At 35.3% G+C, this 19,801-nt stretch overlaps 3 protein-coding genes across 3 annotated transcripts in view; 2 read left to right on the top strand and 1 right to left on the bottom strand.

Annotated features, from left to right (window-relative positions):
* Window positions 1–4,665: 4,665 nt before the first annotated feature.
* The window catches only part of LOC139971393 (trace amine-associated receptor 6-like), a 30,154-nt gene continuing 15,018 nt past the window's right edge, over window positions 4,666–19,801 (bottom strand). Inside the window, exon 2 of the mRNA XM_071977772.1 lies at window positions 4,666–11,181. Coding sequence (XP_071833873.1) covers window positions 10,103–11,119 — 1,017 coding nt within the window. The 5' untranslated portion in view covers window positions 11,120–11,181 and the 3' untranslated portion in view covers window positions 4,666–10,102. The remainder of the gene's footprint in view (window positions 11,182–19,801) is intronic.
* LOC139971373 (serum paraoxonase/arylesterase 1-like) lies at window positions 12,572–14,837 on the top strand. Its single transcript, XM_071977749.1, has one exon. It carries the CDS (start codon window positions 12,759–12,761, stop codon window positions 13,854–13,856), a length of 1,098 nt encoding a protein of 365 aa, XP_071833850.1. The 5' UTR covers window positions 12,572–12,758; the 3' UTR covers window positions 13,857–14,837.
* On the top strand, window positions 14,939–19,022 carry LOC139971384 (serum paraoxonase/arylesterase 2-like). Its single transcript, XM_071977761.1, has one exon. It carries the CDS (start codon window positions 14,948–14,950, stop codon window positions 16,040–16,042), a length of 1,095 nt encoding a protein of 364 aa, XP_071833862.1. The 5' UTR covers window positions 14,939–14,947; the 3' UTR covers window positions 16,043–19,022.

Here is a 19,801-nt window from a genome sequence, read left to right on the forward strand (position 1 = left end):
GGATAGATGCAAACAATCAGTCTTTGGTAATGCGACCGGGTTCATTTCTGCAAGTCTGTGCATGACAGTTGCTGCGTCAACTCAACTAGTGACAACTGTCAACAAGTTTTGCATTCATGGAATCCGTAAAGCTGGATGGTCGATTCAGTACTGTTGCTCAAGAAAAAGTAATATCAGCAACCGAAGTGTAACGACTTCAACTCATAACGGTATCCTGACCTAACACTTTACGGTGAAATAATACAATATAGTTCGATACAATACAATAAATTGCAATATACAAGACAAAATGTACGCTGTTAGCACACTCAAGTTAATACTTGAATCAATCACTTAATATCGTACTGGCCGTATCAAGAGATACCTCTTAACCCAAAAAACAAGGCTACAATATTGATTCTAGGTAATTCAGCAACACAGTCATTCATTTTCCGTTAATTCGTATTAACTTGTAAATATTACATGATCAATTCTAAACCAGTACGGTTGAGTAACCATTAGATCCTCTATGATTTGTTTATTTATATTCACTGAAGTAAAGATAACATGTATGTGAATGTATGACATAACTTATCCATATACGACTAATGTGAACTCATTAAATAAGGTCATTGAACAACTTTGCAATGGGTTCGAGGCGTCAAGTTTTGGCATGACATTTTTTTGGCAGAAAAGATGATTTACTACAGGATCTGGTTTCAACATTTATATGCTATGTAAGGCGTTTGACTTTTCAACTTTTCCGGTTTAAATCTAGAACTATGCCATGCAGCTTCTAGCGCACATCCATTCTAGCATCTTAGCGCCGTGTATTCTACCTAATATTAATCACCAAGGATTTGAAATTCTGGCTATCCCCGTGGTAGTATAGATGCTTGTTTGTTCATCTTTAGCATAACGGTAACCTACTTAATCCTCTACATAAACATAGTTTGCAACTTCCCCGAGGTAGTCGCTAGAACCTTTGCAGTGGTTTCCCTTAAAATATACACTCGACAGTTCAGAATTCTTATTCCCATTAGTACAAATTCTACATCTCATGTGAGATACAGGCTACGATTGTCAATACTATTCTTTAGGCAACTTTCATATTCAGAAACCTTGAGTGTCCAACAAGTCGTTTCAATATAACGTCCAGTGCCTATAAGCCAACATCATGAGACACGAGACGATTATACTTTCTAGCTATATATAATGGTGACTCTTGTCAAAATTTTCAGCATATTTTTTTTAATGCATACATTCAAATGTTGCAGACTAATTTTGTTATTATTACTCGTACATGAAATCAGTTAAGCTTCATGAAATTAAATTGAGCAAACCTTAACTCGTCTTGAAGGAAACCTACGTCTCTTTAACATTGTGCAAGTGAACTCTGCAACAAAATCAATGTCTTTGGTAAGACTCGCAGGCCTTCGGGGATAGGTCACGAACCGACTTACCCCTAGAGCTATATCTTGGACGAGAAATCAAGCGGAAGATTCTCATCTGAAAGAAAAACATCTCAGCTTCATTTGATCGATATTGAAGTATATTGCAGTAATGTTTCATGTTGCTGAGTGCAAGCCAAGCACAATAAAGGGGCCTCAATATCGCAATACAAGAAATGAAATATCTTCAATATGAATGAAGCCTGCGTAAGAAAGATGGCTTCCGAGATAAAATGTAATACAGGAAAGAAAGAACAGACTAATGGAAGGGTATAATTGGAAGGGTATAATTGGAAACAAATATTAATAATTATGTAAAGAAATAATTTTCATTATCATGTCTGTTGTATTAAGATACATTAATAGGGTCACAATACTGATACAAATATATTCACCACACAGTATGGACAGTTTGTTGTGAACTTCTCTTTTATTATGTTATTTTGACACAGATAACTCAAATAAGAGATGTTCAATCAGAAAGTGTTTTAGTAGGGTTGGGGAGGAGGCACACATTTCGAAGGGCACTGGGACATGTGAGACTCATCTGTTCTCCAAAACTAGCTAAAAACGTCCCAACAAAATGGAGGCTTTGTGCAATTCGTAACAAAATCTAGTACAGTATTTCAATTTTGTTTGCAACAATTTCTAATTCATGTTTCACTTTAATTTTGTAGAAGGCACTTTGTACTCTGCACTTTGTACAGCGAGTTTTCTTAATTGTTTTACAAAGGGAACAACTTTAATACCATTACAAAAAAAAAACGGACAAAGAGTTTGTTTAATTAACAAAACGGGAACTTCTGATTAATTAAAAAGGGCAGTATGAGGTTTTTCAAAAAACGAGTGGGTGGGTGGGGAAGTGTCTCCCGGTCCCACGGCTCCGCTTCCCTCTACTCAAATATTCAAAGGAATGAGCAAGAAATTCGGTATTTTCTTATCTCCAATAATTCATTCTGTACTGGTGATGAAACTCTGCGATCCGTGTTGTTAACAATCACATTTCAATACACGTCAAATGAGTAAACTCTGCCAAGTAGCACGTCTCGGACATATTTCATCTCTTGTACAATTAAGATTCGTATTATGTTGTGTTTTTCTGCTGTAGTAAAATTGTTTGGTAGTGTCAAGCGCCTCAATGCCCTCGGCACTCAACTATTAACAACAGCTGCATTCGCTTCATCACTCTGAAAAATAAATGCAAAAACTTAATATTTCTATTCTACTATACTGTCCATTACTATGCGGTTAAGGAACTTTCAGCTTGCCGCTACATAAAGTGCATCTCCTTCTGTTTGTCGTACCAGTGCAGTATTCATCGGCTCATTGCATCATCGTAATGAGTTTAATATCACTGATGTTCAAATCCAAGTTTGACAATCCGTATACAAGGCAGTCAAATGATATCGTGACTCGGTGGGTTATGACATACCATCAACCGGTGCTTGTAAAGTTTGTCCAAATCTCGTTATTAGAAATATGCCTACAACGTCAGCAGAGTATACCGCTGGGAATTCAGAATCATCAATCCTTATAACTGAAGTTGCTTCAGGACAAACCAGTAAACGTCACAAACACAGCATAGCTAGGGTGGTTAAAACTAGATGGAACGGGCATAAATGATATCTGGAATTAAAAGTATTGTAATAAATATCAGTACAAAACGACAAAGAAATTGATAACTGTACTAGTTAAGTGCAATGTGCTAAGAGAGTGAAGTAGAGAGCTAGCAATCTAGGGCATCAATAATAATTTGGATAACCTGTTAATACATATTTATCTGTGCTAATTTTCGAGTAGCCGGTTCTGTCATATATAATGTTGAAATTGTCGGCGGGATCTGACGGCAGAGATCTGGTTGTACATTGGAGTACATCGATTTTGTTTTTGTTAATCACGGGAGTTGGAGTTGAGGATATATGGGTAGGAAATGGTGGATACAGTATTAGAATGTAGTTTTGAAATTGTGTTATGAGAGGGTCGCTCTTATGGTGTATCGATATTGTAACTGCATGGTGATTTAATATGATCATGTTAGCAGTTTGCCAGGCTGCGATTAGTTATAACTTACACGGTAATTGAGTTCATATGCAAATGGTAAGATTAAAAATTAGTTCCTTCAGAGAGAAATATAATGTTTGTTTTTTTTACTTTTCATATTTATGTACCTATATATATATATATATATATATATATATATATATATATATATATATATATGAAAGATATACAACATGGCTCCTATAATTAATAATAGTGAAACAGATTAGCATATGTGAGATGTGTTACCTGAAGATTCCTGCTCATGATACATGATGTCAATGCATTTAACACACGTTTTAATTATGTTTTACACTACAATTGATTATAGACTCTTTGGAAAACTTCCAAAAAGGAAGGCAGGTGAACCTGATGACCTTGGAACAGAATTTAGATTCAGATATTGAATTTCGAAATAGACAAACCCTTTTAAATTCGTTAATGGGGAATATTGTGGACGCTGGCGTACATAGTAATGCTCTCTCTCTTTGACAGTTGTATTGTCAAATAATTTGAAACAGTGAAAGATATATAAGTCGGATTTACAGGAGACATTAAGTACAGCAATAACTTTGAGATATTCATAAAAAGTAAGAGACCCCGCAAAAAATCGAAATATCATCGAAAATAAGTCACAGAGATGTGTTTTTTGAAGAGTTGAAATATTGACATTTTACTGCATCGTGAAACTAACTGTCATATGAAGAATATTGCTTATTGAACATGTGTATTTTGGGAAATTAAAAAAAAAAAGGAAATGTCTTTTCTTAACGAAGTTTCGCTTTGTGTTGTGAGTGGAAGTCATTAAGTAAAACAAGAGCTCTAAATTTGTGATACAATTTGATACACCATAATATATTGGATGGGAAATATTAACTTTAAGTTGTATACTTTATTCGATACAAGCAAGTGCCGTAACAATAAATCAGGATTCATTAATCAACATCAGCATCAAGCTTCAACGATGCTATACAATGTATGTGATAGCAATGTTCAGACAGTCCTATTTTAGTTTGTAATGTAAAGGACTTTCGTAGGATAAGCGATACTTATTTTGATGACACAAGATAAAAATGACAGTTTCAATGAAAAGAAATTAACAGGCCGTGACATGATTGACTCATTTTTATTTTAATTCTAAATTGCACTTTCCAAAGTGGATTACGTTCAACATACTCTTCTAAAATATCATCAGTATTGATTTTCGAACAACGTCTTGTTTTTACAAAGCTTCACATGCACATGGTGACATGACCTATACCTCTGCCACTACCAAGTTATAAACTTAAACTTAAATTATTAAAAATCGTCAAACCGCAGCTCTACCATTCATTGGTTAAACGACACTATATCAAATATCCCTGCATGCATACAAACAAGACAACATTTCCTATTGTGAGATAAAAACCTGACATAAATATATAGGCATTACTGCTTCTTCCCAAAACTGTTGAAAAATGTATTTTCTTAATGTGCGTTGCGATTGTATGCAAACAATCAAATATATATAAATATATGTATATATATATAAACACTAATATATAGAAATAATTTAAACATAAAGTAAACGTGCATATGGAGCATCACATGAAGATCAAAAATATTAAATCAAAAGACTACAGAATGGTACCCGGTGTATATACTTAGTTCAAACGGAGTATAGGTACCGTAAGCTATGATATCATATATGTAACATGTGATATCATAGATGAAATCTTTAATATCATACAGTTAAGCTGTCATATTATACCAAGGGAAATTGTGATATCATGAGTAATCAGTTGAGTTTCATTCTTGTAAGGATAGGTTCACTGATCCATTCCTTGTTAGCCATGTTGCATGCAATGAAGCGGCAAAGAAAGAAGTTGACATGTGGATTGGTGTACAATTGGATTTATGAAAATAGAGTATTAAGAATGTATCTGTTATAATGAAAAACTTATACCAATCAAAGGAATACATGGCTCATGGCAATCACAATTATTTTTTTTTTGTATTTATTCAATAGTCCCGACAATTTCTTTTTTGTTTTTAGCTATTTGCAGGGTAACTATCTTCACACTTGAAAATATCAGTCAAGAAAAATATTTTAGTAATTCACGAAACATGTGGAGCAATTTCAGATAACGAAAAGTACAATTTATATAATGCAGAAGTAAAACGTTTAAGTTGTATTTATATCTCTACATTACGTTAAAAATGCCTTTCGTATCCAAATAATTTAATAAATAACCTGATTACGAAAACTGGCCGAGCAATATCACTTTCATTTGATACAGACTATCTTTTTCAGTTCCCTGCTTCTACAAATTGTGTCGATGAAGCTTTGTGTCATGAAGAAGCAGCTATAAGCCTCTTCGATTTAAACAAGAAGCGAGACAAAAACAGCCAATAACCTGGGATGCAAAATCTCTTCTGTTTACACATCCTTCAAGTAGAACACATTGTAAAGTGAGTGCAGTGAACTTACATTATCCAATACACATCTTTTGTGAAGACAAAATGGGCATAAAAGTAAAAAGAACATCCTAGTGGGAATAGAGTCAACCTTCTGGATAACTTTCATTGTTATATATATTGTTATATATCTATTGAAGCAACATTGCCGTTCACCAGCCAAGAACATCGACAGTTTCAGTGTTTATTTTGTGATGATACGCACGTCCGGCACAAACTACGTAAGTATAACATGATTCATGACATTCATATGGATTTCTGTAGGCACCATTATTGTCGTTGAACAATCTAACGAGACAGATCAGCCCATAGCCAGACCGGGGTATTGTCTCGTGCAGACTACTGTGCATTCCCACCCATTTTGACACGAGTATTGTGCCCTGCTTAAATTGTTTGTCCTTCCGCAAGCTGCTGGTGCCCATCCAACTGTGAATTCTTCGGGTATATTATGAGGCTGTCATAAAAACTCAGTTTGTTATGTATTAGATATGAAAATAAGAATGAATAAATTGTCAATGAAGCAGGTAATTAACAAGTCATTATGGTATATGATTGAAACAATAGCAGTGTTGCCATTGGTTACTTTATGTTATTGAGTAAATCAATATTGCACCAGAATCAATTCCTCTTTCAAGATATCTAATCGCAAACGTGGAAGATGGACAAGTGTGTTCAGTAAATGTTTATTTGATGTAGAATATCTGAATAACTCTAAATGCTGTCTACGAAAATGGACATGGATTTCCCTGAATAAAGAATTGATTTCTTCCTGACCTGTTATTATATCTTCTTTGTTATCTAAAAACTTTTTTCTCTTGCCATTAGTAAAATTTTCAACACAATATTGATTAGCTGTATCAAATTAAAATTAATACAGGCTTTTTGAGGAGCAGACTTAGGTCTGTTATGACAAAGTTCTATACACTCCCAGTTTGTACTTGTTACTATTTTGTATTTATGAGTTATTCCATCTGTGAATAAACTATAAACAAGAATAAATGTGCTATTTCAGGTGAATGTACTATCTATCATAATGTCGCATTGCAAATAGTGACATAAACTTCATGGTTAAAGTTTGCTTTAAATTGTTCAAACAGTGATAATTCTCAACAGCCTCTGAAGTGATATGTGAAAAGGTATCGACTTACTAAACATATAATTACAAACAACTTTCAAGGGAGTATAGCATGACCGCCTGTCTATTTCCCAAATCCATATGATGCGTAAGGACTACTAAAACAAGGTTAATATGTATCTGAAATCAGAAACAAAGGAAAACATAACGTAAATGGCAAACGTTACATTACTGTTTTATGTAATCACAAATTAAGATAAAAAACCACATTGTGATAAACTAAACGAACTTAACAGTACTGTGGGTGATCTATCGTAATAACCTATCATCCGTGACTCTTGAAATGTTATCGTTATTAACTGATAGGATGGAGCAATCTTCTATAACTTGACATTCTCTATTCATAGAAGAGGCAATAAATATTTCCGATTTTTTTAAGTAGCAGTGATTTACAATTACGAATAAAATCCAAAGAAAACAAACATATACATGTTTAAGTATATGATAAGAAAGGGCAATATCATGGTGATGTATCAATTATTTAGACGGCGGAATATTGAGAGAATGCAATAGTAGATAAAATAGAGAAATCACATTCCATTTGAAGTCAAAACACAAAAGCTTTCATTTTTTTGTATGTTTAACGATGTATATTAGACATTGTTAAGACCATAGACACTTGAAATGTATGCTAAGGTGGTTCTTCCATGTCCGGATATACCTTAATATAGGGAAACAATTAAGGATGATTTGTACTACACTGAAATATTTATATATATTAAGTAATTACATGTATAGCTAAATTCTTTTTGAACTAGGACAATGTTATCCTGTCTAGTTATTACTCCTTAAAGTATCTGTATCATTCTGCTCATTCAACTTGTATTATATTTTTCTTCTTTACCAGGGAGTCTTCTACTCTGTTAAGCCAATTCAGGCTTTAAGAAGACTTCCTTTCACATTGTAATTTTCTTGTGATAAAACAAATAAATAAACAAATACACAATATTGAGCTTATCGCAATCACAACTAATATCAATGTATAGTAGGATGTTACTCTTGCAGGTCAAAGGTCAGTTACGAGATATATTTATGATAACAATGTCGATTTATTCCCAGATCTAGATACAAAATATTCGAATCTAATAGTTGTAGGTACTCTGGGACCCATGGAAATTATTTTTTTGAAAAAAAACGGCCTTAGTATGCTTTTATTGGTGTCACATTTTCTTTGCAGTAGCTTCGTTAATTAGTACTTAAATGAATAATGTTTAATGTATGTCGCATCAGGTTACAAAATGTTTGGAAATAACAGCTCGGGAGTAGTTCCACGTCACTTGCAGATAGACGATAACATTACCTCAAATTAACGTTGAGTAATGATCACATACAGTAGCTCTTGTTATGTGATAGCTTTATGATTCCATAAAACTCTCGTTTCCACAAGATATTTTACAATGCACGTTGTGTTTTATCACTATTGAGTGAATGAAAATAACATCAACAAGTACATTTGACTGAATGGCACGTATACTTAATCCGGAAGGCACCCAAAAGCAATTGGCTAGAACGATCGTTGTATAGCAAAACATATTGCATTTTTGTCATAAAAGAAGGGTAACTAGGAAAACACACTGGAATTGATCTATCCACAATGGATGACAACCTCGAGTCCTCTTAGATATAATAACGTACGGTTCATCTCCAGATTTCATACACGTCAATGCACAATTCTGTACATTGAGAGATCTATTTCATGTGTTTAAGTGTTCCAATATAAGTTAAGAACTTTCATTGTACCAACCCTAAACAAATGACAAAAATAATCGCTCCAAATAACAATTCTCCACCATAAAAGCTTGTTGAAGATATTATAATTTGGTTTAACACAAAAATATGAAACGAAAATAAAATTTTGAAATGGTATAATATTTTGAGGTATATCTGTGATTTTGGATTAAATTTCACACATGAATTAAATGACTTTAATACATTTGATTACGCTTATTCAGAATTTAACAAAATATCGTAGTTACCTATCATGGTCTTTACTCACGAGCTTCTCCATCATTCCAGAAAAAATAGTGAGTGAAGAGGAAATCCAGACGAAAATATTAGCTTTGGCTGATAAAAGAGGAACATATTGTAAGCTTCTGAGTGAAATTTGCATTTAATTCTGATGAATCTTTTTTGAAATAATAACACTTGCAATGTTTGACATGTTTTGTACCAAACGTGAACTTGAGGCAAACAGCTGAGAGGTCACAGTGAAAATTGTTTAATGTTTATCTGTAAAAACTGCAATTTGCTATCAAAGTGCAACTATAACATCACACTTGTTTGCTTCACATTAAGTAATGGTACAAACTGTGATAATTCAGCTATCAGTATCTCAAATACGCAATGTAGGAATTACACGCAAATATCACAAGGAAGCCCTGTGTATGTTCCTTTCTGCATTATTGTCTAAAATAGAGTTTTCTCTGGACTATCGTACATTCAACAATTGTTAACATGAATTGTATGAATTATATACCCATTAGAAATGTTCAACAATCAGGAAGATGACTGGAGAACGGAGATTAACCTTTACCTTACAAAAAAAAAATTACATTAATTTTCATATTATCAGAAACTAAAGAAACGAAATGGACATTATTCTTTCTAATATTTGCTCGTTACACATGGATACTTATGTTTTAACGTCATTTATTTGAAAGTGCAATGACTTTACGAAGAAACGTCCTAGAGTAATTGCAAACGAAAAGGAAGCAATTCATAACAATCTAGAGTGATGTAAGTATTTACAGGTACATCTACTACTCTACCAGTAAATGTGAACACACTTGAAGTACAATATATAAACCGGTAAAGGTCGGTGGATGCGTGAAATCACAAGTGTTAACATTAAATCAGCAGTTTTACAATCATGATTGCAAAGGTTATTGTAGAAATAGAAGAAATGTTTCTACAAAAGAATACAAAATTGGAAAAGTATTGATGAAAATTAGACGCACGTTTTGCGTCTTCTGTATTTCAGCATTACTGTTGTATATAATTAGTTAAATTTATCTTGATATCTTTGAGGTGGAGATGGGCTTTATGCATGTCTATCGGAGGAATCATTGGAAAATCCTACTTGATTCTTCGGAAAGTTGCAAATAGCAACCCTGAAACCCTTTCGAAACTGTTTATATTTAAAAGCATAAATAAACGGATTGATCACCGAGTTAGAGAATGCCATCAGACGAAATAGTTTATAGAGTGTGTGGCTCGTAGGCACAATTGGTTTCTTGAGGTTTTCAAAAAAGTATGATACTTGATTCGGTGTCCAAAGAACGGTAAAAGCGATGACCACGATAATCAGTACTTGAACAACTTTCTTGCGGGCTTTACTCATAGAATCAGCTTGGACTTGGGTTTGCGATTGGTCTCCTGAGTTGGTTTCTTTTTTTAAGTTGTGAAATATGAGATAGTATGCAAAGATCATAATAACGAGGGGTAAGAAATAAGATATGAGGAACACAAACACACCAACGAATATACCAAGCTCTTCGCTGCTGAAACCGTATCCACAACTGTGAGATTCTGGTAAGTATGGATTGATGAAAAATGCGAAAGCCTCTTGTAGGTTTGGTATAGCCCAGGTCATAAAGATCATAATTTGGACTTTTCTCAGATTAAAATAAAGCGGATAGTGCAACGGATAAACAATGGCAAAAAACCGTTCAAATGTAACACAGACGAGGTTGAATACGGAAGCCGTGACACTAACCCAAAAGAAATGACGGCTGCTGTAGAATCGGCAATAGATCTCAGCCGCAACTCGACTAGACGGCGGTTGACGAATGAGCTGTGCCTCTAAGGGAAACACATTCACAACGAGAAAGAAGGAAGCGGACAAATCCGCCACGGCCAAGCTCAGAATCAAATAGTTTGTTAAGTTGTGTAAGAATCTAGCTCTGAAGATGATAATGCACACGAGGGTGTTACCAATGACCCCTACCACTCCAAGAATAACCATTAATACCACCACCCATAGATCCTCTGCGGCATAAACCTCTGCAGTCGAAGCCTCAGTGGTAACATCATAGTCTGTTGTCAACACCGTTGCCATGATGAAGTTAGACCCTCATCTCTGATTAATCAACCATTTTTATGAACATTTTCTTCATTGTACTGAAACGAAAAAAAAAAAAAAACAGAAACTTGTGAGATATATTTCAACGTTTGGATTTGAATGCTTTAAAATAATTGAATGAACACATGCCAAACACCAGGACGAATCACGGAACGGCAAGAATCAGAAATTAAAGCTTCCAATGCAATCACGGTCAGCATCAGCTGAGAACGTAATTACTTATAAAACAAAACTGGACATGACTGACGTTTCGAAAAGAAAAAAGGTAAGCTACGTGATTTGTTTTTGATGGGGAATTGAGAAATGACAATGAAGCCGTGACTCGGACATAAAAACCTCTTGGCATTTAATAAATCAAATTGACAGGCAATAATTTGACGGTTACTCGGATTAGTTCACACAAACAAAATTCAACGTTATCTAATACATTTACAAGTTTCAGATACATGGGAAGATGAGCATATGACAATGAGAAAGGACTGAAGAGGTAAGAAATGGATATGTGACAAATAAGTAAGAATACGTTAGACATGAACTGCGAAAAGGTTGAGCAATAATTCCATAAAGGCTAATGAACTTAATTAATTCTCTTCATAATTAGCAGAAGGACGGGAAACAATTGTCTATAGTCAAATATATTGTGTGAGTAATTAAAACTTAATAAGACTTCGTATATTTCGTATATCATCATGTGCACTACAACGAAATTTACATCTTTGTGTCCGAAAGACGCGGCACCGAACTCTAACCCAATTAGTTCGATACAACCGTTATTGTGCTAATGCTTACAAGAATATTAACTTGTGATAAATGTTATAACTTTAATGCAGCATTAACGCATCGAGGTCATGGTTTTGTTTAATCCAATTACTCTCCTTGTAAATGACGTAACACAGATTTGCATTGGGCCAAAGCATTTTTCTGTCTGTAATTACGGTACATTGCTTCATGGATCACCTGTACAATGGCGTTCACGAACTGAGTGGTTGATGTACGAGGTATAATTCAGTCTTCGCTTCGAGCATAATTGACTTTAAATTAGGATTTTGTTAAGCAAAATACTTGGATCATTCACACCGAAATAAAACAGTATAACCAATTATTATAATTATCGAACATATTAACTCAGCAACAGAGTCAATTGTATGGATTACATAGTGAAACAAATTGATAATTTGGGAGTGTCGATTTGTGACAAGCTTTGTGTTTTCAGTTTTTATGCTTTTGAGGAAATCATTTTGCATAGGTTTGCTCCACTTTAGCCATATTGCATGCAACGCAATAAACACTTTGTACCACATAATAGAAACTGTACGATCCCTTTGTCACATGCGTTAAACGTACAAACAAGGATAGCTGTGTAGGCTACATTAAACACAATTACAGCGATACTGATCTACACAATAGACAAAAGCACAACGGTCAAGTGTTCGCTACACTGTTTAGAATTTGGCTGCCAAACAACATCGATACAACTAGCACGAAACCTGTGTGCGAAACGCTTACGGAGGTCGTGTGGTATACTAAGATAGTTACACTTGCATCGCATGTACATGTTTATATAGAATTTCCAGAAGCTGTGAAATATTCTTTACAGAACAAACTGTATAGCATCATGTTTTTAAAAACGGTCGCGTTTATACTTCTAGCTTTCCTTGTTCAGAGGGCATGGAAACTATCCCTTGGATTTGGAACGAGTGACGTGGGATACATTAACCGACCAGGACCGTGTAGAAACGTCGCTCCGATCGAGACAGGATCAGAGGACATAGCTGTGACATCCAACGGGTTAGCATTCATCTCTTCGGGAATGCAATTATCAGATATGTGTAGTTCAGCTGTCGATGCTCGATTCTCGCAGTTCGTCGGAAGAATATATGTGTTTGACTTTCAAAATTCTAAACAAGATGCTGTTGAGGTTTCTTTGCCCAAAGAGTTACAATACAACTTCAGTCCTCATGGTATTGACTTGCTAGAGGATTCCGAAACAGGTGAAATTCTGTTATTTGTTGTAAATCATCGGAAGATTGGCGAGTTCGTTGAAATTTTATCATACCAACCAGAATCAAGATCTTTGTCAATGGTTCGTTCAGTTACCCACGAATTGTTCACAAGCTTAAATGACGTACTAGCTATAGATCGTAATTCATTTCTTGTCTCGAACGATGCATACTTTAGAAGCTGTTGGCGCATACTAGAGCCTCTTCTAGGGTTACGATGGTGCAATTTTATTTACTTCGACGGAACCGTGGGTCAAAGCATCATAGAAAATGGCCATGATTTCAATAGTGTTGCCTTGTCGAGGAACGGTAAGCAGGTGTACCTTACTCGACCGTCGGAAATGAAACTAGAGATATACAACAGAAGCAAGGGAACTGAAACACTGAAATTACATCAAAGCATAAATGTCGGTATGGCAGTTGATAATGTGTTTTCCGACCAATCAACTGGTGACCTGTGGCTTGGAAGTCACCCTTCGTTAGCTCTCCTGACTAAGCATTTGTCTGATATAGATCTTAGGGCGCCTTCTCAAGTGATTCGAATACAACCACTGGGACCCCAAAACGACCCGTTTAATACCTACAAACTATTTTCACCCTTTGGTGATGACGGTGAGCTTGTTTCTGGAAGTTCAAGTGCAGTTCACTTCAAGGACAAGCTATTAATTGGTACAGTAGCACATAAAGTAGCCTATTGTGAGGTTCAATCATAAGCAAATGATGAAAGCGTATTGACTAAGACATTTTGAATTATCAATATATGTCAAAGAAATGTAGTATGATTACGACATACAAGTGACCCGTAACTCTTTTTCGCACTACTGCTTCAACGATAGACAGGAAAATGAATAATTTTATCATCTACATATTTTATTAATGTATTGTACTTTCTTTTTAACTAAAAAAGACGATGTTGATAAAAGAATGATATGGAATGTAAGGCAAACTAATAATTTACAGCAATAAATGGAATATTGAAATGAAAATTAAGACATGTTATCCACAAATTGAAACCATCAGTGTATCAGTACTTCATTCAACCTTTTTCGTGTTGTTGGACTCAAAAGCTCGACAATAATTTAACTCCTCAGTTATGCATTTGGTTTTCGTTACTTAAATGTTGTAATCGTATCCAGGTAGACTGAATTCAAAGGACAGTAAATCTATGTAATGCTGACAGAAGTACATTATCAATGAAATATGCAAATATGTATGTATGTATGTATGTATTTGCCGAAGTCAGTCTCTTACATTCTTTTTTTTAACGTCCTTGATTATGAATTGTCAATTGTCAACAACTTTGACGACATACATTAATCTTGGAGTGACTCGATCCGGGGACCTTATGATGGGAAGGCACCGGTACTACGATTTGATATGATCAAATATAATACTACGATTTAGCCGATTCGACCGAAAAGGCTTATTAGAACTTGGCAACTCGTTTAGTATGTAAAGAACAACACACAAACAACAGTTCTACCGTGAAAAAAAGGAGGTTGTTGCTGTACCAGATGTACGAAAGGTATGAGTAAAAGCATCGTTTGACACTTAAGGCATACTTGTTCGTAACCTGCTTGACTTGTTAGATATTTTGCTTGCTCACTAGCTGTCATTGAACTCTTGCTGGCTTAATACACATTTCGCTCGTATGACTTCCCGTTACTACAGCAATTCATATAGGTCTATAGTGATATGCACAGATACGTGGACACAACAACCAGTGTGTAGTTAGCTTAGGTTAACAAAGCTACCAGCATACGGTGATTGAGGTCACAAAGGACAATACTCGAAGAAGTTCAAAATGATTTTGAAAGCCACAGTTCTATTGATAGCGTTGTTTGCTTTGCAACGTGTTTGGCAATTATCTCCAGGATTTGGAATCCACTCGAAGGGCTACATACATCGACCGGGGCCGTGTAGAACCGTGAAACCAATTCAGACCGGGTCGGAAGACATTACATTGACTGATAATGGTATAGCTTTCATTTCGTCAGGTTTGAGGCTTAATTTATGTAAACAACTGTTCGATAAGAAGATACAACAATTTACAGGAAGAATCTATAAATTTAATTTCAATGATCCTGGACACGCTGCTGTGGAGGTAGCCTTGCCAAGAGAACTAGAAAAGGATTTCAACCCACATGGTGTAAGCCATTGGAAAGATGCATCATCTGATGAACTTTGGTTGTTTGTTGTAAACCACCGGAAGGATAACGATAACGTGGAGGTGATGAAATACAACCATGAACTCAATTCGTTAAGTTTAGTGCGGTCAGTACAGAGCACTATGTTTACGAGTGTCAATGATATTTTGGCAGTTGGACCCAATTCGTTTTATGCTTCTAATGACGGTTACTTCCATGGTTGTTTGCGGCCTCTTGAGGTCGTTGTAGGGCTGGCTTTAGGAAGCGTGGTATTTTTCGATGGTGTCACAGCATCTCTAGTCGTTCAGCGTCAGAGTGACTTGAATAGTATGGCCTTGTCTAAAGATGGCACACGGTTGTTCCTTACGAAAACATTCGAACAGCAGATTAACATTTTTAATATCAGCAAGGAAAACGGAAACCTCATGTTTGATCGAGCTATTGATGTTGGCGTTAGTATTGATAACATATATGCTGATCCAGTCAGTGACGACCTTTGGTTAGGTGCTCATTCTTCGATGTTTCTCTTATCTCAACATATGACTAACTTGGACGTCAAAGCGCCCTCGAAGGTTGTCCGGGTACATCCGCTTGGTCTTGAAACTGATCGGTTTGAATCGTACGAACTACATTCTCCGTTCGGCGACGATGGTAGGCTAATATCGGGTTCTTCTAGTGCTGTTTATTATCAAGAGAAAATGCTCGTCGGATCAATATCAGATACATTGGTATTTTGTGATATCATTGTGTAGAGCACGTCGTGTGACCTATACAACACATTTGATAGGCCATAATCAGCTCTTTATATGGAAGAAGCGTCACTGCCAAGAGAGACTTAAAGAAAGGGAAGACTGTGTCGTTTCAAAGTTGCGGAAAATCTACAGTTTAACCAGTTACCACTGACTAGAATATGAAAATAATAACAAGAAACGTTGGGTAATAAGGCCGTAATTCTATGGGTTATACATTATAATCGTCTACTTTAAAGTTATCTTCGTAATTAGTGGTCCTTTCTGTGTACTGTCGTCTCGCAAGAAAGGATCATTACACGTGATAACACTTTGTGGAAAGCCAAAAAAGTCCACAACATACGTTTTCCAAACTTATAATCGTACAACTATTTCACATTATCATCGTATACTTTTACAGTATTATGGTATACTTTTGGCGTTCCGTATTTGTGAGCCTCTTGTACTTATCATCAATCCTGAAACAGGTTATGCATTAACGATTTACAGAACCATTACGTATTAACTTAGTATTATCTAAGGAAGCACCAATGGCATTATTATTAGTATTGTTATCATTATATTAAATACTTAATGATCAAACGAATATTTTATTCATATCTTCCTGGTATTGTAATTGTATGTAAGTTCTTAGAAAATATAATCTAAATTAATAATCCATATGTTACATATGGAAACGTGGTGACCTTGCCTGGTCACTCTTTAAGTACATGGTCGAGTGGTTATGAAATCGACTGGATGCTAGCGAATAAATGCATTACTCTGGGCGCCCAGAGTTGATAACTTCTAGTATCCAACAACGTTAAATATATTGACTTTTATGTCGGAGAGAGGATTTGAAATTCATTTATAATGTCCTGATGTTTTCAATGCCGTTCCGGTTTAATTATCTGAACGAAGTATTTGCGGGTAGTATTCATATTATTCATTAAACTATTTAGCTAATAAACTATAAACTATTATCAATAAACTATATAACAGATTATAAAATTACCTCAGATAATTTAATTGAAGCATTATTTAATAACGTTGACGTCGTAAGTTAGGTCTTAATAAACAAGAGCCCAAGGGCACTATGGTTCCTTGCTTGTAAGGAATATTTACAAGGGAGCAGCACTGTCATAAAATTGTTATGTGGTCCGATGTACATAGACAATAGTATTGCCAAAAATATCACAAATCCACCGTTGGTCCTTTTGAGGACCAGGTGTCTGATATGAGTAAGAGTTGGCTCTTTTAAATTTTTTTAACAAAACCTTGATTTTCTAATAACTTAGCACACAAAGGTTGCAGAGGAGTCAACTTATAGACAATTTAGATCGGAATATACCAACGAAAATTCAAAGAATCGACTTGAACGAAACAATAGAGGTCACTGGAGGTCAACCTGAGGTCAAAGGTCCCCCAAATGAGGGTCGACTGTTGGATTACAATAGCGTAAATCCCAACCTCGATGGACATTTTGTTCTTAAGTTATTGCAAAAATAATAGTTTTTGACCACTAATCGACCTTTGTTGACCTTGGATCACATGACTGTTATGTTTGAAAACGATCCCGTACCCCATTCACAACTAGTCCACAAATATCATTCATGTCAGCCCCTATCAATGGTAGTTTCACAAGTTATTGCCAAAAACACGCATTTTGACCTATAATTGACCTTTGGTGACCTTGGATCACATCACGGTTATTTTGGAAATGTACCCCTACTTCATTTACAACTTGTCCCAATATATCAGCCATGTCAGACTTCGTGACTAGAAGTTGTTGCAAAAATTAGCATAAGTTGGCAGTATTTTTTAACATAAGCAACCTTGAATCACCTTGAATGACCTGATGGTTCTTATCAAAAATGTTCCCCTTGATGTGCACTCTGTCCTAAAATTGTTATTTGCTCCAATGTACTCACACAATGTTATTGCCAAAAAGGTATCAAAACCAACCTTTGGCCCCTCTTAACTTGAGAACCCTTTGTCCGATTGAAGCAGGAGTTGGTTTCCTCTATATAGAACACAGAGTTCTATCTTATACCAAATTATTGACAAACTTTTTTCATTTGCCCCATATCTCCCAAAATGAGCATATTTGTCAAGATTTTACCGTTTGACCTCATAGCAAGATGTCTTTTGACACACTGATTCAAAGAAGTAACATGACAAGTCTGTATGACCATCCTAACCACAAGTACTTATTAAAAAAAACTTTGACCTCTGATAACTTCGCACACGACGGTCGCACAGGGGTCAACCAAAGACAATTTTGATCGGAAGGTACCTTTGAGATCTGATAATGGCCCCGAAATTCAAATAACCAAAAAATCTGATATAGGTCACCGGAGGTCAACCTGAGGTCAAAGGTCACCTAGATTCGGGTCGACTACTGGGTTACAATAGCATAACTCCCAACCTTAACGGACATTTTGTTCTCAAGTTATTGCAAAAATACTAGTTTTGACCCCTAATTGACCTTTGTAGACCTTCGATCACATGGCCGCACACACACGCACACACACACGCCAAGTTGAATGCATAGGTTCCTTGCTTTGCAAAAAGCAAGGAACCAAAAACTACAAAAAAATAATTGAACCATCAAGTAATTAACATAAAAGTTACTTTTCATGATAAAATAATTTAAGAACTACACCAAAGCTAATAAGAGTAGTATACTATGCCCTTTTGGCACCCCTTTTGGTGGTGGTTTTGGTGCTGGGAGCGAAAACAAAAGTTGGAGCGCCCTCTTCTGGGCCTCTGTTCTCATTATTAGTCATATTTGGAAATACACGCCAATATTTAGTTGTAACATTTTGTGATTTTTCTTACAATATCAGGATAACATGGTGGGAAGTTAAAACTACCTTAACATTACATTTGTTTAAGAAGCTAACTAGATCACCAATATTAAGATACCATACTACTATTAAAAACATGTGTAAAAAGAAGTAATTAAAAAATAAATAAATAAATAAACAGTTGAATCCTTAAATTATGTGTTTGTATTAAATCGGTTTTCGAATGTTACTAGAAAAGGTGAAATGTACATGAATGAATAGATTGGTAATTATAGAACAGAATTTCCACATCCAGTTTGCACTTCAAATTCAAAATATGCAGTAGCGTTTGAGTAACTTCTGAGTTAACATTAACTATTTCATTTTTGTAGATCCTTCTATTTGACATATTAATATTCTAAAGGTTATTCGATCAGTCTTTTCCTCGTGCAGTTCCAAGCAAATTGTTTTCTCGCAGAATTTCCATCTAAGGCTCTCGTACTTTCGCTGCAGTATTGATTTTGCGAAGTGTTGGCATGTTTAATTTTTGCCACTCTTGTTTATTTTCCTCTCGTCACCAACTCATATCCCAGGGATAAAAAGTAGTTGATCAGAAATGAACAAAAATAAATGGCAAGATTTAAACAAACTGTGGTATGATTGTTTACTACAGAGGCTGCGGTCTTGCTTTACATATTAAAATCTTTGCTCTTCGGACATCCATCAAATGTAAATGTTCCCTATAAATAACAATTACAGAGGAACTCCTACTCTTCTCGACATCTTTAACTTAATTTGTATAAGTATCAAAACAAAATTTGCCCTCTCGACAACCGTCAAATGTAAATGTCCTCTAAAAATAGTACAAACAGCAGTCAAAACGATACTATTAAATAAAATCAATTTATAAAGCGCACTTTAACTAACTTAAGTCATATTGGAAAAAAATCCCTCAAGTCGTAACAAATTACAGTCGGATGTAGAAACAATATAC

The sequence above is a fragment of the Apostichopus japonicus genome, chromosome 1, assembly GCF_037975245.1.
Source record: "Apostichopus japonicus isolate 1M-3 chromosome 1, ASM3797524v1, whole genome shotgun sequence".
NCBI lineage: Eukaryota > Metazoa > Echinodermata > Holothuroidea > Aspidochirotida > Stichopodidae > Apostichopus > Apostichopus japonicus.